This window comes from Neolamprologus multifasciatus, chromosome 22 (genome assembly GCF_963576455.1).
Source record: "Neolamprologus multifasciatus chromosome 22, fNeoMul1.2, whole genome shotgun sequence".
NCBI lineage: Eukaryota > Metazoa > Chordata > Actinopteri > Cichliformes > Cichlidae > Neolamprologus > Neolamprologus multifasciatus.
Window position 1 is genome coordinate 17706046 of NC_140459.1, and position 23380 is coordinate 17729425.

The window sequence follows — 23380 nt, forward strand, 5'->3', positions numbered from 1 at the left end:
AAAATACGAGCTGTCATCGAGCAAAAACGGGAGCTGGAAGCATGTAAATATAATAATAACCACTGCAGCCAAGAAGAGTGCCTGACGAGCCCAGTTGTAAGTAAGCTATTAAGACTCGACTGTACACCGTGTTCGTGTTTTCCTCCAAAAACAATAAGTTCTGTTGGAGCAGCCTTTCAACGCCTCTCTCTGTCTCTCGCTAGCAAAGTGACTCAAAGTAAAGCTAGTTTTCGGCTACGAGCCCGACACGAACCCACCGTATTAGCCAGAGGTCCCTTTACTACGGTTCGGAGCCGCGGACCTTCAGTAACAGTAATAAATCACACAGCAATAGTACATTCATGTAGTTGTAAACAGCATGATAATATATTAAGAAATCCAAAGTATTCAGAATACGTTACTCGCATCGAGTAACGTAACGGTTTACGTTACAGAATACATTTTGGGGCATGTATTCTGTATTCTGTAATGGAATACATTTTAAAAGTAACCTTCCCAACACTGCCTGTGTATCCATCGGAGTGTGAATATGTGTGCATGAATCTTATTTTAAAAAGTGCTTAGGTATAGATACAAGCCTTGTTTGCTTGTGTGTGATTGGGTGAATGAAACTTGTAGGAGAAAGTGCTCTGAAAGCTCAAACTGAGTAAAAAGGGGATATACGAGCAACATTACATTTAATGCATTGCCAGACTACACAACATTCTCCACAAGCAAAAACTACAGATTTCTTTAATCCTTTGAAAGCCTGCCACTCCTTCTGTGACTCTTTCTTTAGTTTTTTTTCCCCCAGTGTATGTATTTTTAACAAGTTTCTAATAAGAAAGCATTACCACTTTAAGGAGCACCTCCACCCACAAGATATAAAACCTCCACCTGTTTTCACAGAGCAGTCCCTTCTGTCATCCTAAACTCTGAGGCCATTTCAAACTCCAGCTAGAGGAGGGTTGCAGCTGTGGATCATCCTTTTTTAATAAAGTAACAGCTTTAATCTTGTTACGGCATGATGTCAGGTGCTTTGGCTGCTGTTGATTTCACCCATAAGGCCTTGCTGCGTCCATGCTGTGTCACGGTCAACACTCACAGAAATGTGACCCAGTTTCATGTTTCAGTGGCGACCAAAATGCTCCTCTGAGTAGAATGAAAGACGTCAGAAAGCGAGCAGCTAACTCTTCCTAACATGACTTATTGATTAGAGCAGGGATTAATCATTGATAGGCCTCGACTTGATTAGTATCCATGGTTACTCAATCTGGGCGTGACTAACTCCAGTGTTTCATAACGTGGTTTCATGTGGGACTACGCACACTCAGACTTACAGAGTCACATATTTATGTTCAAACATAAATAAACACAATTTTTCACAATCATTTCAGAAATTATGAAAACCTGTTAAAAATATAATTTTGCTATTCTTATGTTTATAACAGTTTTTTTTTTTTTTAAATATCCATGGTCAACTTTGTTTTCATTTCATAACCTTTCATGGCAGTGGCCTCATTTGAAAGACCTTCTTGGTTTGGACACGGACACAGCTGCTTCTATTTAGTTTGACAAGGGTGCTCTTCACTAACCCATCTTAATTTAATTCAGTTTTATTTATATACCACGAAATCACAACAACAGTCACCTCAGGGTGCTTTATATTGTAAAGACCCTACAATAATACAGACGAAATCCCAATAATCCAATGACCCCTATTACAAGCACTTGGCGACAGTGGGGCCTGTATTTATATTGAGCTTTTACTTAGTCGCTAAGGACCCCAAATCGCTTTACACTACATTCAGTCATACACCCATTCACACACTGGTGATGGTAAGCCACAGCTGCCCTGGGGCGCACTGACAGAGGCGAGGCTGCCGGACACTGGCGCCACCGGGCCCTCTGACCACCACCAGTAGGCAACAGGTGAAGTGTCTTGCCCAAGGACACAACGACCGAGACTGTCAGAGCCGGGGCTCGAACCGGCAACCTTCCGATTACAAGATGAACTGCCAACTCTTGAGCCACGATCGCCCCAGAAAGCTGTGTTGAGCAGGTCTAAGTCGATCCAAGTAGGTACTAATGGAAAAGGGGCCCATAAACCAAAATAAATGTTATATTTCATTTTTAAGAAATAGATTACAATACAATTACATGCTAAATAAAATACAATCAATACTAAAATATAATATATATAATATCTAATGTAGTTAATATTGAATTATTTTTATTTTATTTGTCAAAAGGATAAATAAACAATCCATTTTCAAAAAATAGAATTCGGTGGCAATTATTTCATGGTTCAGGCTAAAGGGTTATTGGGCAGCTTAAGCTCCCAGAAATAGAGTTACTGGTTTGAACCCAAACTGGGGTCTTTCACATAGAGTATTGGTCAGTCCAGTGAGCACTGTCAAACAAATTCTTTTGTTTCTGGCAAAGAGAAACTACCAACTGTTGTCAATCTCCATCAAAAATGAGAAGTTAATAGGTTTATGTCTTGTCAAATCACACTGTAGAACAGGGGTAGCTGTTCAGCACCATTATTTAAAAAGTGTACATTTACTTCCCATCACAATTAAATGATAGCAAATTTGCATTAGCATTAGCATTTTACTTGCTACAGTTATTGACGGTTTAATTGTTTACTAAGCAGCCTGTAGTCACACTCCCTGACCACTCCCCCCGGCATGCACGCCAATCATATTCTTTTGTTTATAACAAACTCTGGATTTTCATACATATCAAAGCAGAAATCTGTTAACAGTAGACTGAGGTGTATTTGTGGAGAAAGACCAGTAACCACAGCATGTGTTTCTGTAAACAAAAGACAAGCAGCCTTCTTAAATATCGAACATTTTATTCCAATTTGAGAAAATTAAGTTGATATTCTGAAGTAAAGGTTTTAATATCAACAGGACCTTTGCATTTAATAATAACACTTTACATGCCCTCATCCAGTGACAATGAAAAGCTTCATTAAACTTTTTTTTGTTGTTTATTTTATTTCCCTTGTAAGAAAGAGTTCAAGTATAAAAATTCCCAACAGTGTAAAATTGCCCATCTGATGAATATGAAGCAAAAAAAGAGCACAGCTACTGAAACCTCGACAACAGCTATACATTCTAGTAGAGAAAAGCAGCTTTTTTTTGCTTCTTTTTACCAAAAAAGAAAAAAAAGATTAGTTTTTCCTCTTCTCTAAACATAGAAGAGGCAGAGTACTGTCTGCATGCAAGGAGGCCTGCATTTAAATAAAGTTCTTCCATAGAAAAAGGCATGAAGCTGATATTTAATGTCATGTTCTGAAGAATCAAAAAAGATAAAAAATAGAAGTACAGTGCACATTTTTAAATAACTCCTACATCAACAATTTGGTTGATTATGTTATTATTAATAATAATAATGATAATAATGATAATAAAACTAATCAATAACTTATATATGCCTTGAGATGAGTACATCATATTATTAATACAGTACCGCCACTAAGTCTCTACTCTCAGAGTGTCAACATAGTCAACCCTCAAAAATAAATATCTTAAATAGTAGATTTATCTCTCTCTCTTTTTTTTTTTTTTTTTTTTTTTAAGTTTTTTTTAAAGTTTTTTTCTCTCTTAAATAGCAGTAAAAATGTAAGGCACATTTAAGAGAGACCAACACAATGTCAAAGAGGAAACCCACATCCTCCCACCCCACCTGGTGTTCTTGACAGACATGAGGCAGGCCAGTTGTCGGGGTGGCTTTGGTGAAAGTGTTTGTGAGTGCGTACCTGACTACAGCAGCACAGAGGTGGAAATGCTGACGGGGGCAGTGCTGAATGACCGGGGTGGAGGACGAGTCGAGTGGGGTGGGGGTGGTGGTTAAAGTTGGTTCCCAAAGGGCTCGGCCGGGGATTAAAATGTGACAACTCAACAAACGAGCACAAGTGAAGCGTTCTTTCCAGAGTGATCCGTCTGTGTGGCGCTGGAGCTGGCTCTGTCCAACCCCCCACCAGCAGCTGCTGCTGCTCTCCCTCTTTCTGCTTCTCTCAAAAGCGGAGCCAGAGAGAAGCACGACTGCGCTTGCCTTTGTCTTTGACTGCTATGTGTGCAGCTCTGGATGTATGTGTCAGTTTACATATGAGCGAAACGTGGAAAAGCAACAGATTTAGTGTTTCTCATTGTCCGAAGCCATTTTTCAGTCTCTCTCCTTTTGTCAGTGCCTTTGTTTTATTTGCCAAGTCCCCCTTTTTTTTCAGTCCAAGAGTCAAGTCAGAGTTGATGACATTTTCAGTTTCTTTTCTTTGTTTCTTTGTCTCATGGTGATTTGTTTGCTTTGCATAGGTCAAGAGGTTGAGAGACACAGAGTTAAAAAAAAAAGGACATTCAGCATCAGGAAGATAATAAGGTAGTTCTTCAAATGTTTGTGACACGGCGAGTCACACAAAATAATAGCTAACACAGTGGAAACCGTTCCATTTCCCTGATTATCAGAAAATATCAACTTCCAAAAATGCACTTGAAAAGACAAAAAGAACAAGCAGAGCCCTCAGTGTTTAATAATAACAAATAATAAATATAAATGTTATGAGGGCATTAAATAACCTAACAAGAGGGAAAAAAGGAGTATTTTCCTAAAAACTAACGTTAAAGACAGCAATAGGACCTATACCAACCACAGGGATTAGTTCCTGGATCTCTAAAAATAAGTACTGTACTACAATGATAATAGTAATGATAATAATAATCATGGTAATAATAACAACAACAACAATAATGATAATAATAATAGAAAACCATTTTCATTATTTGTCCTGCGGCTTTTTTTCGTTTTCTGTTTTTTCATTTTTTTTGGTTGAAGCACAGCAAGTTGAAAAGTTACTGTAAAAAGTTCCCACCTCACCATCATCACCATCATCATCATCATCATCATCATCACCTTTTTAAAGCAACTCTGCTTCTGAGCTGTTGACACGCCACACCCTTAACGCCACTCCCTCTCTTTTTTTTCTTTTTTTTTAACAGATCAGCTGTAGCTGGGGTGGGCCTCCTCCTTGCTCTGCATGTCCAGCACTTGCAGGACCTGCTATTGCATGCGGTCAGCTTGCAATTGCTGAGGCTGGTACTGGCCAAAGGCTGCGGCTGCAGCAGCGGCTGAGCCCGGGGCAGCGGTGGCCAAAGGTTGCTGGACAGCATAGCCATATCCGGCAGTGGCCACGTAGCCTGTGGCCGCTGGGGAGGCGGTGTAAGGGTATTGCTCGTAAGCGGCGGCAGCGGCAGCGGCAGCGTTGGCTGCTGCAGCAGAATACTGTGCATAGGCGGCTCCGGTGTAGTCGATGTAGGGGGATGAGGCAGTGGGAGGCGCAGCGGCTGCAGGCTGCACATGAGGGATGACCACACTAGGCTGAACGAAGGCCTGAGGATACACATAGTGGGCCGGGATGCTGTGGGAGAAACACACAGATGTGACAGTTGTTTGATTCAGTGCCAAACATTAAAAAGACAGTAAGACCCAACCCCCCAAAAACCCAACTCCACCACACTGCGGCCAAGCGCCCTCCCACCACCCAGACCCAGTCCAGTTCACCAGTCAAGAAGAGCAAGGAAATGCCTGCTAGTAAGGATTAGAACAATATAGGGTTGCCAAAATAGAAAAAGTTTGACTAGAAAATAAGACTAGAACGTGAGAAAATCTTTCAACACCCAGACTTTTTTTTCTTTGTTTCCCTTCTTAATTAAAAACAATTACTTTTGTATGATTACATCTAGATGAAGTACTGACATCATCTTCTCTATGAGGCAGAGCATGAGGGGCATGTTTGAGTTTGCGTTGTGGAGACAAAACAGAAAGAAGAGGGTTGAGATTTGTAGCCTTGCAGCTCATCGATGGTCAATTTGTACATTAACTCCTGTGCTGTCCCCTGCCTGCTGGAGGGAGAGCAGGGGCAGCGGGGTTCGGGTGGCTTACAGTGGCAGGGGGTGGGGTGTGTGTGTGTGAACAGAGTAGATGAGCCCAGGGAAGCTTTGTGAAAATGTCACTGCCACTTTGACAGCTGGACAGTTTTAAAAAGGGACGCTGCTGGCCATTTCCCCCTCTGTGTCGGGACAATGAGCCACGGAGGCTGTGGGGGGAGCTGGGACTAGGCTCTGCACTGAGAGGGATGTTTCGATTAAATAAACAATTCTGAACAATGAGCACATTCTGCCCTCCATGACATAGCCTTATCCCAGCCCCCAGTCTCTATAAGGTCTGGAAACTCAGCTGCACAGCAAGCAGGAAGGGAGTTTTTATAATCGACACCATTCTGAATGAGAGAAGTGAAAATCAACTTTTTTAGTAAGAAGCAAAAATAAGAAATGTTGCCTTTTTGACATCCCCTCTCCTCGAATTTAACTCAAACGAAGTGAGAAAACAGAATTCCAGTAACAGCCGCGCATCTAACTTTAAATAACGATTGCTGTTAAATCTGTTGAGGAAAAATCTGCACAATCAGTGGATATCAGGTGGTCACTTTATCGTCTGGATTGAGAGAGAAAACGATCAGAAAGTTTAAAAAAAAAAAGTGGGATCTATCGTGGCAACCCTATTGTGAGCACTCCATTATCCAAATCCAATCCACATCCCAACCGAAAACAGTGGACCAGGAAAAACAGGAGAGAACATAAAGAGCAAAGTGTCAGAGAGGAGGATATATAGGGAAAAAAACATTTCACAAAAGCAACAACCATGACGAGGGCACAGCACAATCACTCAACTGAAAAAAGACGTGAAAAGCAAAGGGGTGGAAATGTGAAGGGATGGTGTTGCTGTTGCTAAAGATACCCACATAGGAGCATTTTTGAAGGCCGGTAAGAAAATTTCTATCCTGAGAAGATTCTTTGTTTTTTTCAGAGTTAAACTAATTAGAAAACCTTCTGAAGCAGCATTTTCAGCATCATGTGATTCAAAAAACTCACTTTGAAAGTGGTACTAAAGAAACTCAGTGAGCTCAGTAAGGCTTTAGATATTTTACTGGCCTAATAAATAAAAAAAATATAGCAGCACTGGTGCCGAGAGATGTTTACAGGCTGTTATCTCGTGTGAAATCACTGAATTATCAACAGAGAGGAAAGACGTCATATGGCAGGCGTGGAAGATTCGCCCACTGCTCGACTCCTCAATTGTGCAAGTATTTGCTGGTCTAACACACTCAAAAAAAACAAACAAAAAAACCCCCAAAAAACAAATCAACTAATTAATTAAGTGTAAGTTTTCCATTTAATTTTGTTACATGAGTATAATTAAAGGGTTCTGGTCCAATGAAATTTACTTAATTGGCATTCATTCAGTTTATACCAAGCAAATTATCCTTAATTGTTAATTATTTTAATAAAGACACCTCTTATATATTTCAGTTGCATTTTATTCAAAGTTACTACTTCATGTTTATTGAGTTTGGTTTTTTTTTTTTTGGGGGGGGGGGGGGGGGGGGGGGTTTGAGTGTACCGATCAACAAACACATTGTAACTCTGTTTGCACAGTTGATGCCAGAATTTGAATTAATCAATTAAAAAGGCAGCAGCTGACCCACAGGTGCACTGTGTGAAAAGCACAGCAAATAAGCCCCTAACAGGACTTCAGATCTCATGTTAGTACTAGATCTATAATAATATAATTCGATAATCTAAGCACTATGCAAGCATAGAGTGCTGTGCTCTGAAAATGCATTGTGCAAGACAGCAAATCTAATAATCTCATAATGTGATATTCGCATCTTTGCGCACACTTTCTAATATTTGTCTGACTCCTAGATCTTATTGCAGTTACATTATTAAATCTGAATTACAAGATACTGGTGGTGCTGAGCTGTATAAGTTGGTATAGACTGAATAACACACACAGATATTCACATAGCATAAGCGGTGTTTTCGGCCATAGGAAGCGAAGCTCTGCCTCATTAAAATAAACAAATTAAAAACGGCTTTTCTCTGTGCAGATGGTCATAAAATAAGAGCATTTAAGTTATCCCAGTCTATTCCCAGTATATGTAGCTGATTTGTGCAGGTATGCTGGTCTGACTGTTCCTGTGTGTGTGTTTCTTTATTGGAAGGTCGCAGTAGTCAATAAAGTTCAAGGCTAAATAAAGGTTGTCTTCCAGCCTGCATGCTGTCTGCCATGTGGACTTGTTCGTTATCAAAGTGCGAGAGGTTGACGTCACAAACATTTCCTAATTTAAAGAGTTGTTACGACCAAGCTGACTGTGATTCTGATGCACTTAAGTATTTGTAACATAGTCGTAATCCAAACACAGATGGCTACCTGGATAAAGTTACTGCGCGAAACCTTCACCAGTCATTCTGTGTGGACGTATTAACAGCAACAGCAGCAGCACAGATACATCTTCTGAGCGTGCAGAGAAGAACTTCAGTTTTTGAGCTGCTGGATGTAAAAGGATGTTCAGCTGTGATCGTTTGTCTCTTAAAACAAAATTGTGAAAATACAAACTTCAAGGGACCATCAATCAAAAGAGGTTCTTTGATTCATTTCAAAAGGAAGAGAGGACGCTGTTTGCCACGTTTGTGATTTGCGAATTTTATCTTTCACCGGAGCTTTCATCCTAAGCCTCTCTCACTTTGAGTTTACTTCTAACAAATTTATTCCCTGCTGTGGAGATCGTGGCTGCAGTTACACACTAGTATTTCTCTAAATCAGACCGAAGACTTCGGGTCAGCTGTTTACATATAAGATAATTTATTAAGGCCTGGTGTTTATGTGGATATTAGAACTTAATCCGAGCAGTGTGATGTTCTCAAAGGTTATGAATGTAAATTTTCCTCAATGGCTGCCTTACATCTCTGGAGCTCCCTGAAGAAGATGGATATCTGTATAGTTACTGTTATTGTGTTAAAAACAGACTCTCTGCAGAGTCCCTTGTGGATAGAGTAGAAGTGTACGTCTCCACATATTTGTGGGGACAAGGACAGAAGGAACGCAAAGTGGGGCATGTGTAGGAAGAATGCAGCCAGAAAGTCATGAGGTTTAATTGTTTACTCGTTGCAGTTTTTCTTCTAATCTGTTTACGAGGTCTTCTGCTCCACAGCAGGTTTCTGCCTCCCCTGAGTTCGCTTTGTGACGCTTGTATTCAATCCAGTTTTATTTATATAGTCACAACAAATCACAACAACAGTGGTCTCCAGGCAGGCACTGAACTAGCTCCTACCATTACTAACAGCTGAAGTAGTTAACATTCATAACACTGAACAGCACGTTTTAAAGAGGTCACCGAATCTTCATTTTCAACAACACTTAAGTATTAAACAGTTTTTGAGATATGACTTCTTTGCCATTACTTCTGCTGTTGCAGGATGTGGTCAAAATCTTCCGAAGTTTGAAATTTTAATACCATGACAACCCTATTCACACAGATACATTTCCACAGCTGGGGGGATATCTTTGCTGGTGCGATCGCCATAGCAATAATAGCTAATCATTACAAGGAAATCTGGCCAAGCATCAGTTAGCGATTAGCATTAAACACTAGCTTCTTTGTATATATACACCAGGCTGATTTTTGACAGCAATTTCTTTTATCTAATACTGAACTGCACAGGCAACCAAGTTGTTCTCTCAGTTAATGCTTTGGTGGATCATTTTAATACAGCTGACCCCCAGTATTCGCTGGGGTTAAGGGCCACAACCAGCTGCAAATACCAAATACTTGAGACGTCTCTAAAAATGCTTATAACTGCCTATTTAAATAGTTCAAACACCATATATACCTTAAACTATCATCCTAAAACATTTGAAGGTCTTGGGATATTTCGTAGCCGCGCCCGTGTCTGCTGATGCCATTTCCCCATGTTGAGAAACACACCTTTTTTAATCATAAAAAATGTATTTTGTCGTGAAAATAAAATCAGTTAGTTCCACAGAAAATCCAGAAAAACCGCAAACAGGTGGGGGTCGACTGTAAAGATGATTTGATTGGCTAGCTCTTAACTTTCTCTGCACCATGTTCAAACTGAAGGTGAAGTGACAGGGTTGGAGCCTGACACGTGTTCGTGAATTCTCCCCACCAGCCACTGTCCCTGGAGTGGGTCATGCTAAATTCCCATTTGGAATTCACCTCCCAACCTCACCAGGTATGTGAAAAAAAGGAAAAAAGACGACACTGCCGCAAAGGTTATGCAAGCCTATCTGCTCACAGGACTATCGGAGGACAGCCACATTGACATCCTTTTTGGCCACTGTGGGGAAAATACCATTTAATTAAGTAAATTTTCTTCACTAAAATCTGGACTTAATTCTATTGTACATGGAAAAAGACTTCTGTCCGTAATTTGCTTTCATAGATTAACAGTGTGCTTACATTTGTTCAGATATGAGTCATGTATGATTCATAACTTGTACAAATTCATATTAACGTCCTAAGACCCGAACTCTTCCACGGCGTGCATTTTTAAGTTCTCTTTGATATTTGGGCTGATTGAGGCCTGATGAATGTAAAAACAAAGAATTGCCAGATTTTATTTTTTTACTTTATTTTTGTTTTTAAGAAAAATAGGAGCCACATATGAGGATATTTGTTTAAAAATTTGATAGAACAGTAGCAGCATAATGTCCTTGTAAGTGGACATCAGGCCCTTGTAGAGCAAAATTTAGTATTTTGGTCTAAATAACCCAAAATGTGATGTCCACATATTTGGACGCCAGGTCCTAGGAGGTTAACTCTTTTTGCCTACTAGGAGGAACCCTTGAAGCTGTTTTTTGAACTGAGTGGTTTCTGCCATATTTCAGGTCTGCTTATAGAACAAAGTGACTGGGTTTGCTTTAGACGTTCTCTGCCTGATGGCTACCCTTGGAAAAACTCAGAACCTACTCTAATGGTTGTCAAACCATGCCTTTATTGAAATATACTGATGTGCAAAAACCTGTCATTAAGTGTACAGAGGCGACGTCAAAAGTCGACTTAACGGGGATAAAGAGTTAAAGGCTATATGTTAGGCCGGCCCCTAACACACTCACATGACCCTGTTTAAATGGGCTCTTCCCTGCTCTTACATGACACACAACGACAGCTCGTGCACCCTCACTGGACCCCCTAACACAGACACACACACAGCTCAGCTTCATGCGACTGCATTGTCAGCATTCAGGGCTTTGTGTGGCACAATGGGTGCGCTTGTTTTCCTTAACACCACGAGCCCATGTGACGAAAGCTCGCTCTGAGAGAATAAGAGATAGAGAGAGAGACATCCAGACATTTGTTTGTGTCACAGTGGAGACTTTGGTGCTGACTGACTTGAGCTGGGTGCATGTGGACGTGTGCAGATGCACAGTGAGACCCCATAACCCCCGTATGTTCAGGTTTAGTCAGACACATATAAGCTCACATTTTAACTGGGATGCTTTCGGTTCATTCATAAGACATTCGCATCTCCCAATAGTGCGAAGAAAAGGAGGCTGAGAGACCACAAGAGGTCATTTCACAGTGAGTTGGTCTCTGCCGTGTTGTGTTAATGTAAGAAACAGCAGGAAGATGCACTGAGCACACGCAAGCAGTGATAGGCTTTGTTATTTTGAGGGGAAAGTGTGGGGTGGGGGGGCAAGGGTGAAAGAAAGAAACTCCACACAGAAACATCACCACTCACTCAAACAAGACAGCCAGAAGGAGGAGAAAGAAACATGTAACAGCAGATCCTGTTAAACAAAACAGATCAACCACAAGCTAAAAGCAATGATAATAATAATAATTTAAAAAAAATCTTCTCCTCTGCAAAGTAGACACGCTTCCACAAAAAGGAAAAAGAACACCCCACAAAAACAACAATCAGTCCAGTTTTTTTTCTTTTCTTTTACTTTTTTTTATCACTAAAGTAAAGAAAGCACACGGTTTAGCTAACAACACCACTTCATGACGGCACACAAAGCTAAGTTCTATTTAAATAAAATGAAAAAGAAGTCCAAACGAAACCCACGTACATGCATCTGTAATCACCATTTTGAGAGCTTGTTTGTGTGCGTTTGAGTCTACAGGTAATTCCTTTTCTCTGATCAGAACTATTCCACAAACCAGCACAGTTAGCTTAACCGAGAGCGAGCCTGTCGAACCAGAGAAAGATAGATAACATTGAGTGAGGCTGTAAAGTTTCCATCACTGTCCACTCAGCACACTCACACAAGAATGTATTTACACTCACACGTATTTCTGCAAACAGTCGAACTTAGGAAAAGCAGTTTTGACTTGAGGTTTTTTTTTTGGGTGGACAATCATTGGGGAAGAAAAGGTGTATTTATAGCTTACATTCCAACTCTGATGATTAGTCATCATTTATTCAAGGAAATGAATACATGTCGACTCATTAGTCCTTACCCATAAGGCCTTTGGATGAATGCTGGGTGAATCTGGGGAACACCGAAGGTAAAACCTGCAAGACAAAATAACTTCAAATACAGACAAAAACTGACTTCTAGCAACAACTTGAAATTATATTTAAGATTCAAACCCTGAGGTACAAACAAACATCCTACTGGCTGGTCTTACCTGGCTGCATCACCCGAGGCTTGGCACCCAGGTATGCCAGGTTGACGTTGGCCTTCCTGCCATCGATGATCGGGTTGGGGTCCTTGCAGGCCCGATCTGCGGCTGCACGGTCTGCCATTGTCACCTGAGAGAAGGATAAACGAAGAGCTGAAGGACGTTTTTAAAGGCAGTTGAGGGTTCAATAATGATTGGAGCTTGTAAGAAAGAGGGAAACCACATGTTTCAAAGAAGTATAAGTGTGTGTGTGTGTGCGTGTGTGTGTGTGTGTGTGTGTGGCCTCCTTCTGTGTGCGCCTGTGTGGCCATCACTGACAGTGGCAGGTATTTGACAGCACACACACATTTATCACCCTCGTGTGGATGTGATGAAACTTATCAGCAGTGAACGGTAGCCAGGCTGACCACCAGAACCAAACCAAAGCCCTCAGTTCTCCTTTTACAGCCTTTAATTCTAATCAGAGGGATTCATGTGAGCTTGACCATAAGCATTATTTGGGAGACAATAAAGTAAAGGTAAATAATAAAATAAATATGATTTAGAAAGAGCAGTAAAGAGAGGATCTAAGCAAACGTGAAGTTAAACGTTGATCCCAGCACACAAACGTAAATATTTGATTAAATCAAGGGTAGATAAGAAAAAAATTAGGTTACTTAAATAAAGGCTCAGGCTTGGCTTCCATATTTCTCTTTTTGGATAATTCTCTTACATGTATATGAAGGTTAGCTTAGTCAAACTATATGTATATGTACAAATAAAAAGATTTATTATTGAATAACCGTGAGTAGATGGTTGCTCGTCTCCAACCCCCCCCCCCCCCCCAAAAAAAACAACAAAAAAAACAAAACAAAAACATTAAAAACTTTGGTTCTCCGGTTTGATGGCAAGTCTCAGCAAGACTGTGTAAACTACCCTAAGAGGAAGAAACTGTGACCGTTTCAAAAAACCTGCTCTACAATATCAAGACATAATCGAGAGTTTTCTTTCAGCCCACCGCAGCTGCCACTGTGTGAACAGCTCCTTTAAAAAATGCGTGTCAGGGCGCATACCAGCGCGCAACAAGTTGGTGGGTGCGAGATTGCAACAGAAGCCAGTGACAAATTTAAGCAGGAGCTGCTTATCAAAACATAAACAACCCGTGACCCACAGATATATCAATGCTAGTCATGGTGTTGTGCAAGACAGCAACAGAAGCGAGCCTTAACAGAAGAAACGTGGTGACACAAATTTCTGGAACTTGCGCGAATAGACGCAAATAAACTCCCGTGGAAAGCTGTGGTGTTACTGAGTGATACTTACAAATCCATAACCTCTAGACTTGCCGGTCTGTCTGTCGGTAATGACCACTGCTTCTTCAATCTCACCAAAAACTTCAAAATATTTCCTGAGACTGGAATCCGTGGTGTGGTAGGGAAGACCCCCAACAAAGATCTTCGTATAGGTCGTGTCCTTTTGCGTGGTGTGCATCGTTAGTGCAAAAAAAATAATTCAATAAATAGAAACTATAAAAAAAATAATAGTAGTAGTGCAATGTCTCCTTATCGATAATACTTTGGATGACTAGAGAGATAGAGAAAGAGAGAAAGTGAGAGATCAGTTGGCTCCAAAGTTTTTCAGAGGAGAAAAGAAGACAAAAGAAGCCTGGAGGTAGATTTAAGTTCGACAGTAAGAGGGTAGAAATATGGAGCGGATTGTCCCAAAGATGCCAGCAGGTGTTTCCAGCTCTTCTTGGTAACTCTGCCGTCTAACTAAATAGGTTTGGAACCCATTCCTAAATGCGTTGCCTCTAACTCCACCCACTTTTTTAGTTCCTCCCACCAGCGTGCACAAACAGCTGGGAAGTGCGGCTCAGTGTGAAACATTGGAGCTCCTTCACCACAAAGATCCGCGTTTAATGAACCATCAGGGCCCAACAAAACCCGATTCTACTGATGATACGTTTGGCACAAAAAGTACCTGTGACTCAGGAACAGCTCAAGTGAAAAATAATTTGGATGTTTCAGGGGTTTTTTCACCCTCCACAGTGTTTTAGTTCTCAGTTGAACTAATGTCAACTAATATGTGAGCTGAACTGATTAATTAAGTAGTGATCTCTCAGAAAAATAAAGTTATTTTAAGTACTTTGGACTCACAATGAACAAATAGCACTAACTTTAAACTCAAGTAAACCGTACTCACTTTCTACTGGCAATCTTTTAGTTTTGACAGTTTAAAATAAAGTTTTAGATATTTTACATTTATAGAATAAACTTTATTTATTTATTCACAAATAGAATGGGGGAAAAGAGTTCAGCCCTTTTATAAACAGCAGATCAACACCTTTGAGAAGATTCACAGTCCAGCTTGAATGGCTGGGACTACAGATGTGAATTAGTAGTTTGGTATAATCTGGCGCTTGCATCTTATATTTTTGGTGTATTGCTGTTTAATGGCATGCCTGTCCCTGTTGAATAAATAAGTAAAGAAAGAAGTCATGCACAATACGTGAGGTGTATGTCTTTAGAGAGTCTTAATTGTGTTGCTTCTTGAGTGGAAAGGTCATTATTCCAGTGTAAAAAGTTTGAAACAGAGGTGTCAGTGTCCGTTGAGGCCATACTGCTGCATCTCTCAATATCCTCCCGAACAGCCCAGAAGAGCTAATTCAACTCCGGTAATGTGAGAGTGAACTCTGCTGTTAATCATTCATGGTGCCTCACTTCTGCGAGGTGGCCTACATACGTACATCTATCCTACAGTGAGCAGATACATTTACGGTGGGAGCATTACCAAGTGCTGTTCATTCCTGTGTGGGAAGCCACTGATGACCAGTCTAAACTTTATGAAACACAGATCAGTAAAGATTACTAATCGCATTTTTATTCACCTCCAACCAAAATCTGTCTTCTTCCAGCTAAAAGAATGACAAGAGCCAGTGTTGCTGTCACCTCCACCTGCAGGACGTCACATCACAATGAAATGCAACCTGATAAAGCGCCTTTCTGCCGTGTCTCCGTTCACTTGCTGTTTTATTAATGCAGCCACACGCCCTTAAAAGTCAGAATAAAGGGGGATTGATATCAGGTTTCTCAAGCTCAACAATGGGGATCCGGTTAGGTTGCATGCTCTTATTGTCTCTGCAGCATGCTGACTAGTCTGAATCCTCTAACAATATGCCGCCCCCCAATGAAAGCTTCATTTATTCTTTATCACCAGGAACCTTGAACCGCTGCAAACATTAAGTCCACTTTGTAAATGCTGTTTCCATATTGGCTGTTTTTAGAGAAATTAAAACTTAAAACATCTTTCAAGCACAAAGCTTGAGCTTTGTGCTTGGCAAATGATCGGTGCTTGGCAATCATTTGCCAGTCAGGCAAAGGAAAGTTGAAGGTCAAAGGTCAAGGAAACAGCTGAATGGCCACAGCAGTCACACTTAGGTTTCAGCCCTAACCTCTCATTCAAAAATATGTTTTGATGTTCTGTTTTTTTTTTTGTGGTTAACCTCTAAAGCGTTTACATTTTATGGATTGTAATAAATGACTGATCACACACTTGTTTTTCACACACTCTCTGAACCATAAAAAACGAGAAAATGGGGATTTCCTACTTTGCCTTAAACACATCTTTTTACACCAAGCCCTTCCCCACATGTTGCCAAAAGCACTCATGGCTTGTCTTATAGAAGAGGCACGCTAACTCTTCTATAAGACAAGCTGCAACACACATTTAACCCACTGAAACAGCGCCACCTTATGTCCAACAGAACAGCTGCACAGAGTACAACCTTCACAGCAACGTGAGAGGATAACACAGCAATTTCTCTCAGTTATAGTGAAAAAAAAACCAAACAAACACCAAACAACCAAAAGCACTCACAAAAATCGATTTGGTCTTTTGGTATGAAGTGCATCAATTAATCTTTATTAAAGTGTTCAGTGAGGTAAAATGCGTTGAATTTAATGGAAAACCCTCATGTTCCAATGTGCTTTCATGTTTTTCTTCTGCAAACCTTCACAGCTTCAACATTAAGTTCAATTATATATATACACATTGCTAATACATTTATTTTACAAGTTTAAACAACTCTCAACTGTGCAAAATGAATGTATTTTTGGCTTAGTTCCTCTTCCCGTACCCCCTTGTGCTGATTGATGGCTGATTTGTGCAATAGTTTAAAATACTTCTTCTTTGTCGTCTGCATGTTGGAAGCTAGAATCACACTCCAGCTCCCCTGAGGCTGTGAAGTCTTGCACCTGGGTCATCTCTTCTTCTTCTTCCTTTTCTCTACTCTCTCCTCCCTCCTCTCTCCTTTCTCTCTTCCCTGCCTTCTTCGCCTCTTCCTCGCACTGCCTTTTGCCATCTCCATCCTCTCTCACCCACTCTCCTCCCTCTGCAGCCTCACGCATCACCTGGCTGGGATGTGGTGCCGCTAGTGTCTCCACAGGGGTGATGGACGTGTCTTTGTCTTTCTCGGTGCTGGAGATGATGGCGGGGACACGGACACGTGCAGACTTGCTCCTTAAACGCATCTTGAGCTTATCTTCTTTTAACTGAAAGAGAGTGGAGAGTGCAAGATAATTTGTTTCTTTTTAGAAAACTCTGGTAAAAAACAAAACAAAACAAACCAAACCAAAAGACATGACAGAGCTGAGGTGTTGGGGAAAATGGTCACGCAGACACGGCACCTTGCGTCTCTCTTCAGCCAGCCGGATCTTCTCTTCCAACTCTTCTCTGGTGTGTAGCTTCTGAGCTTTCTTCACCTTCAGAGACTCCAGTCTGGCAGGAGGCCTGCGCCGGGCACCTTCATTGTCGTCCAGCTGATGCATACAAACACAGAAAGTTGTTTAGACATAAAACCATTACTACTACTTCTCCAACTATAACTTTATCCCTAACTTTAAAACAAATCCTAAATTTTAAATTTAAACACTTGTTTTCTTCACAGCAGATCATTTTACAAACAAATATAAATTCTTCCATCAAATACTAACACTTTATTTTAATTAGAAACACAAGACGCAACAGAAGTAAAACAGGAATGACAGAAAACACTTCATGCATCTTTTTAGACAGGCAACCTGTCTGTACCACGTCTCACGCCCTATGGCAGACGGGATAAGCTCCAGCCCCCAACCCCCCACACTCGTGACCCTGAATTTAATATGCAGAATGGAATGGATGGATAGTTTAGCTTATGAGTATCAGTTTAGGGGCAAAGATGGAATCAGGCAGCCCATTTTGTGCTTGGTTCATGGTGTTCTTCCTTATTTTCTTTTTCTTTAGTAAAAGTTTGTTGAACTGCAGCATTATTGTGGATGCCACAGATTCAGGGACGCTAGCAGTCAGGCTATGGAAAAAGTGTTGTTTTTATTTCCCTTTGTCAGATGTGTTGAGAAAAAAATGCATCTTTTAGAATATGTACCCTGTTTATATCACTGTGCTTTCTCTTTCTACTAAAAGTAAAGCTCCATTTGCAGTAAAGCTGTCAGATAACTGGCCTGTAAGGTCGTACCATGCTGTGCATACCAGGTACTCACCATGATGCTGTAAGCTTCTCCAACCCTGCTGCTCTTTTCTCTGTGCTGTTCCTTTGGGATGATGCCCTGATTCAGCAGTTCCTCCAGGATCTTGTGGGACTTCTGGCGTTCAGTTATTTCATTATCCCACAGAGGTACGTCTGGAAAAACAAACCAACAAAAAAAACAAGAAATAAACAAACACATATTATACATCAAGGACATCTTACAAGCAAATAAATAACAAAATCACAGTATGGATAAAATAACAGTTGAAGACATCATCGGGAAAAAAAAGTCAATACATCACAGAATTAAAATAAAACGGAATAGGCAAGCTTAAACAGATGTGTTTTAACAGTGGTTATAGAGAGAGGGAGAGAATCAGTGTTCCGAATGTGATTTGGGAGCGAGTTCCAAACATGAGGAGCCACTCAGTTGCCAGCTCTAACGCCCGTGGTCGTCAGGAGTGCAGAAGGTATAATGAGAATAACAGAGGATGAGGATCTCAGAGAACAGGATGGAGTGGTGATGTGCAAAAGATCAGAGAGACCTGGAGGTGAGAGATGGAGAGATAGAGAGACATAAAGGGCTTAAAAAACCAGCAGGTCCCTGAGGTCTTGTGACCAGGGGTTGCTGGCTGTCCCGCATACAAGGTTAAAAACAAAAGGTGACAGAGCGTTTGTATCAGTGGCTCCCAGACTCTGGAACTCACTCCCTTTGAGTTTGAGATCTGTGGACTCAGTCATGTCTTTTAAAAAGCAGTTACAAACCTATCTGTTTAAACTTGCTTTTGGTTGATTTTGTTTTGTTTTAGATTTTAATGTCTGTTTTCTGCCTCTGTAAAGCACTTTGTGATTTTATCTTGAAAGGTGCTATATAAATAAAATTTTATTTATTTATTTATTTATTTAAAGAACCAGGGCTGTCTGTACTGTGAAGGTGCTGAAAACCAGATTCAATATGCTCATAGAGATGATTGTTAGTAAGGTGACAGTATATCTAAACAGCAACCGTTGTTTTCCAGAATTTTTGAATGAAAAGGTGAATTAGCAACTGGACAAAAACGATTTAGATTGGATGGGTCTACACTCGATTTCTTAAGAGTTGGAATTATCACAGCTAGAGGTAAAGGAAAAAGGCAGAGATTAGGGAGAAATGGATAATGTCAGTTATTCAATGAGTGAGAGAGGAACAAAATAAACAGGATATAACTGCCTGAGTGGAAAATGGGTCAAGGCAACAGGTAGAAGGTTAAGATTTATCAGCAAATCCAGATATTTTCTCAACAGTTGAGAGACTGAAACTGGGAAAGAGGAAGGCAGATCATAGTGTGCAACATGTAGAATTATCTAGACCCAGCTGCTGATGGACATTACTCATCTTGGTATTGAAAAAAAGGCCATGGAAATCCTAATATTCCATTCACCAGACTTGATTAATGTTCCATACATATATTCCATAAATATTAGCTGTAGACATGGCACCCTTAAAGTGGCCCATTTGTTCCTCATACATAGTTTTATGAACAATAAGACCAGTCTTTGTATGAAAGCGTTCCAGACGACAACGTGTATTTTCAAGCTTAGGCAATTCTGAGGTGAACCAGGGAGCAGAGTGGATCAAGGAGACAGTCAAAGGAACAAAAATATCCAGAAGACTGTGGAATCTATTACTGCAGTAAGACACCAGTTCAGGTATGGGAAGGTCAGATGCTATACAGTTCTGAGGAGTAACACCAGAACACTAGATAAGATCAAGAATAACGCCTTTAGTGTTAGTTGGAAAAGTAATAAATAGCTGTTTCTCTACAGCCTGATGAGTCAGACTACACACTCACTGTCCTGTGTAATTCTGTCCACTCACTTTCTCTGATGCTCTCTGATGTTAGAAGAGGGAGTGTTCGGGGCACTGCTCCAGGTATGTCACCAGGTATTTCTCTGTTTCCCATCACCACCCCGCTGTCTGCTGTGCCCTTTGACACAGCTGAGTCTCCACGACCGCTGACCTTACTTCCTGTGTCATCCTGACAGCACAGACACAGAAAATAAATGCAGAAAGGGGACATTATTAAATCCTGACATCATTCCTGTGGTACCACAGACATGAATTTGTCGTGGTAACATCTGTGTTAATGTATTATCAATTTGTCATATAGGTTTACTTCACAGTCTCAATCAGCTACATTTTACAAAAAAAAAAAAAGTACACCGAAATACATATTCACTTTTTATTTTCTTATAGTGTACACTGGTACTTATTAAAATAACCCAGCAGCATAAAACACAACTACAGTTTACTGCGCAAGTTCACAAGTCCAGTGTGAAATAAACCTACATAAAAAAGTTTATTTCTTTGAGCCCCATATTGTATTTTTAAGGAATGCTTTTCAACTATGGTATAAACTGAGGTTTGTGTGAAATATAAATTCATTCATGAGATTTAGAGGGGAAACCACTTTTATAAAATCTGTTGCAATTGACATGACCAAAAATGTGTCTTTTCATTTGTCTCTTCTTTTCTTTATTATAATCGTATTATAATAAGCAAGCCTAAACTTTTAGTCTTTATAAAAAGTATGATATATTAACACTGATATTGCCAAACTTTTTTTTTTTTTGCCTTGACACATCTGAAGCTGGTCTGATAAGACTTAACCATCATTACTCAGGTTCGTACCACAGAAGAAGAAGCATTGTGAAGGCACCTGCCCTTGTTGCCTTAACTTTATAGTTTATGTGAGAAAGTTGGGCTATACCAGTCTTTCAGCTTGCTGTTTTTCAAATAAAAGGAACAAAATGTTTTTTTTCCTGCTAGAGAGAGGACTTCATAATACATATCTATGTTCAATAGGTCTATAAGGAAAATTTCACTTCCCTTACAACTTTCTATGAATTTTCTTTAAAAACTGTCACAAACAAACACCAGCTCTAGCGTCCTGTCCCCAGTTTTACTAGTGGGTGGTGGGACACCCAGCCTACCTCGTCTCCATTCACTGTCAGCGTTTGGACCGCGGAGTTCATGCATCCCATTTTCACCTTAAAGCAACGATGTGAAGTCAATCCTTGAAATTCATAAACCACCAGCTGTGGATTTCTTGTTGTTGTCTATGTGTTATCGACTGTTGTAGATTTGCATTCCTTCACTCAGACACTGCAGTCTCCATGGGTCCCGTGCGTTGCTAGGGGCCGTTGCTACAATAAATCTGACCTGGTCAAAGAGGTGATACTGCAAAGTCTACGTACAATGATCAAATTCGTTAATTTCTGATCAGATTTGTGCTTGCATCGTCCTTAAATGAACTCTTATGACAAATTTGTTGTCGGACTTGTGTTTGGGAGTAGAGTCGACTACAAAAGTATAATAGTGCCAGAAATCACTAGACGTGCATGGTACCAGATTACCACAAACAGAGGGGCTTGCTAAATAATTCAGCCAGGAGTCAGCGTGCCAAAAAATAATTATATAAAACATGACCCTGACACATAAAACACAACACACTGTTCCGCTTACCATTAATTTTTACTCAGATACCAAGTTTCAGTGCGTGCGACCTTCGTTTCCTAAAACAACAACAACATGAAAATAAAACGAATATAAGAAAAATGGACAGTGACAAATATCAACAAATAAGATACGCTTTTAATAAGCAAGATTAAAATAACTGTTCTTCTTTCTTGGGAGAAGGTAACATGCAACTTTCTGTTTTTTTCCAGTTCTGAACAAAAACCACAAAATACATCAACGCAGTTGCCTACGTATGGGCTTAATGAGGGTTATATAATATTGGACAGGTAATCTGATATCCTCCTGAAAAGCGAGGGGGGGAAAGCATCTTTCAGTTTAACTATTTTGTCTGCTGATATAACGGATAGGCTTGGTCAATTGCGGTACAATAGCCATTTGTAGAAGAGGTAACATATGCATGCAAATAATGTCACCATGAATCAAAGACATTTAAAACATTTTAAATTATTATTGGATGTCTCTTTGATTAAAAAAAATCAATTACTATACATACATTTAATTTAATTTATTTAATTTCTTCATTTCGTTTTTCATGAATACCTTAAATGCTTGAGTCCAATTTGTGCAGGAATATAACTCTATTGTGCAAAAATATCGAAACTAATGTGGTCTAAGTTTGTTTTGATCATGAAAAAATTTCCAAGACGTTTAATCTAAACAATAAATAAATAAATAAGAAAATAGAAAATTCAGACAAGTCAACATCAGTTTGCTCAGAAGCTAAATGAAACGCCACTTGGTAAAGACCACAGGTGGCAGTAGAGTCTAATGCACTCTACCTAACTGTGGAGAGCTGGAGCTGCCCGTCTCTTTTCGAAGTCTGGCCTTGTTTGTGAGGACCACAGTGGTATCGTGGTCAGACAGAAAAGCCTGGAACTCCTGCTCCACCTCCATGATGTGAGAATCTTTGTCCAATTTGTGTTCCAGGATTATCAGCTGTTTAGGAGCTCCAGGTCCTGACTACAAAGGGTGGCCGCATAGAAATGAGTGATTCCTACAGCTACCGCTAGTCATTTCAGATCTAAATGAGGAAACTTGGTGACAGTAGGAAGGAAAAACTCCCTTTTAACATGAAGAAACCTCTGACAGAACAAGACTCAGGGAGGGGTAGGCAGCCAGGCAGTGTAGTTCAGACAGGCCATGAAGTCAAGCTCAACTGCAGATCAGCTTCTCTGTATCCAACAGGTGAGAATAATATAGGCAGTGCTATTTAAGTTGCTATTTTAGCCTGCCACTGTAGATGCACATCTGCAAACTCCTCCCCACATCCTGTCTCTCATTTAGTCTGTTATATTCTGTGCCGGGTTCTGCTGATGTTTTTTTTTTTTTTTTTTCCAATTAAATGTTATTTATGTAGCACCAAATCACAACAACGGTTGCCTCAAGGTGCTTAATATCGTAATATAAAGACCTTTCAATAATATAAAGCTCCAATAATATACGACCCCCGATGAGCAAGCTCTTTAGCAACAATAGGAAGGAAAAACTCCCTTTCATCAAGAACCCTGTGGCAGAACCAGGCTAAGGGAAGGGCAACGATCTACCGTCACGGGTTGGGGGTGAGGGGCGGGAGACAGGCAAAGACATGCAGAGCCAGAGATGAATAATAACTCAGAATTCAATGGAGAGTGGTATATAAACACGTTGGTGATGCCTGATTCCATCATAATGAGGGTGGATTCAGGGTCACCTGCACATTTAAAAAACAGAAGTGGACCCAAAGTGCCTTCGAGAAAGACACATTTAAGGTCAAAATACATGAAAAGCCTAAAGGTGTGCTTTGTTGTGTTAACTAATCATGTTGCAAAGTGAGAACCATGCTTTTACAGTGTCTGGTGGTTCAGCTCTTTCACCACATCGGCCTGGTCGGGGAACTCAA

The 23380-nt window shown here is 40.3% G+C and overlaps 2 protein-coding genes and 1 long non-coding RNA gene across 4 annotated transcripts; all 3 read right to left on the reverse strand.

The window, feature by feature from the left end:
• Nucleotides 1-2822: 2822 nt before the first annotated feature.
• On the reverse strand, nucleotides 2823-14242 carry rbm24a (RNA binding motif protein 24a). Its single transcript, XM_085149153.1, has 4 exons — nucleotides 13781-14242; nucleotides 12485-12608; nucleotides 12314-12368; nucleotides 2823-5404 (listed from the first exon to the last, which is right to left on the reverse strand). The coding sequence occupies exons 1-4, from the start codon at nucleotides 13946-13948 to the stop codon at nucleotides 5047-5049; spliced, it is 705 nt and encodes a 234-aa protein (XP_085005279.1). The 5' UTR covers nucleotides 13949-14242; the 3' UTR covers nucleotides 2823-5046.
• LOC146493288 (uncharacterized) lies at nucleotides 7426-11585 on the reverse strand. The gene is made up of 2 exons (XR_014872035.1): nucleotides 10714-11585; nucleotides 7426-10670 (listed from the first exon to the last, which is right to left on the reverse strand). It is a non-coding gene; the product is annotated as an uncharacterized LOC146493288 (long non-coding RNA).
• Nucleotides 14243-16349: 2107 nt separating the features above from the next.
• stmnd1 (stathmin domain containing 1) lies at nucleotides 16350-21156 on the reverse strand. 2 transcript variants are annotated; one of them, XM_085149149.1, is made up of 5 exons: nucleotides 20955-21156; nucleotides 19840-19999; nucleotides 17995-18134; nucleotides 17143-17274; nucleotides 16350-17007 (listed from the first exon to the last, which is right to left on the reverse strand). In XM_085149149.1, exons 1-5 carry the CDS (start codon nucleotides 21003-21005, stop codon nucleotides 16630-16632), a joined length of 861 nt encoding a protein of 286 aa, XP_085005275.1. In that variant the 5' UTR covers nucleotides 21006-21156; the 3' UTR covers nucleotides 16350-16629. The 2 variants fall into 2 exon arrangements, with proteins under 2 accessions (XP_085005275.1, XP_085005276.1); XM_085149150.1 differs by having other exon boundaries at nucleotides 21012-21155.
• Between the last annotated feature and the right edge of the window lie 2224 nt (nucleotides 21157-23380).

Bases quoted from the DNA above. Each gene is read 5' to 3' on its own strand.
- stmnd1 (XM_085149149.1), bottom strand. From the start codon at position 21,005: ATGGGATGCATGAACTCCGCGGTCCAAACGCTGACAGTGAATGGAGAC. The intron at 20,000-20,954 runs GTAGGCTGGGTG...CTGTGCTGTCAG, and splicing joins TGACAGTGAATGGAGACGAG to GATGACACAGGAAGTAAGGT. The intron at 18,135-19,839 runs GTGAGTGGACAG...TTGTTTTTCCAG, and splicing joins ATCAGAGAGCATCAGAGAAA to ACGTACCTCTGTGGGATAAT.
- rbm24a (XM_085149153.1), bottom strand. From the start codon at position 13,948: ATGCACACCACGCAAAAGGACACGACCTATACGAAGATCTTTGTTGGG. The intron at 12,609-13,780 runs GTAAGTATCACT...TCCTTCTCTCAG, and splicing joins AGTCTAGAGGTTATGGATTT to GTGACAATGGCAGACCGTGC. The intron at 5,405-12,313 runs GTAAGGACTAAT...TTTCTCCCACAG, and splicing joins TTCATCCAAAGGCCTTATGG to CATCCCGGCCCACTATGTGT.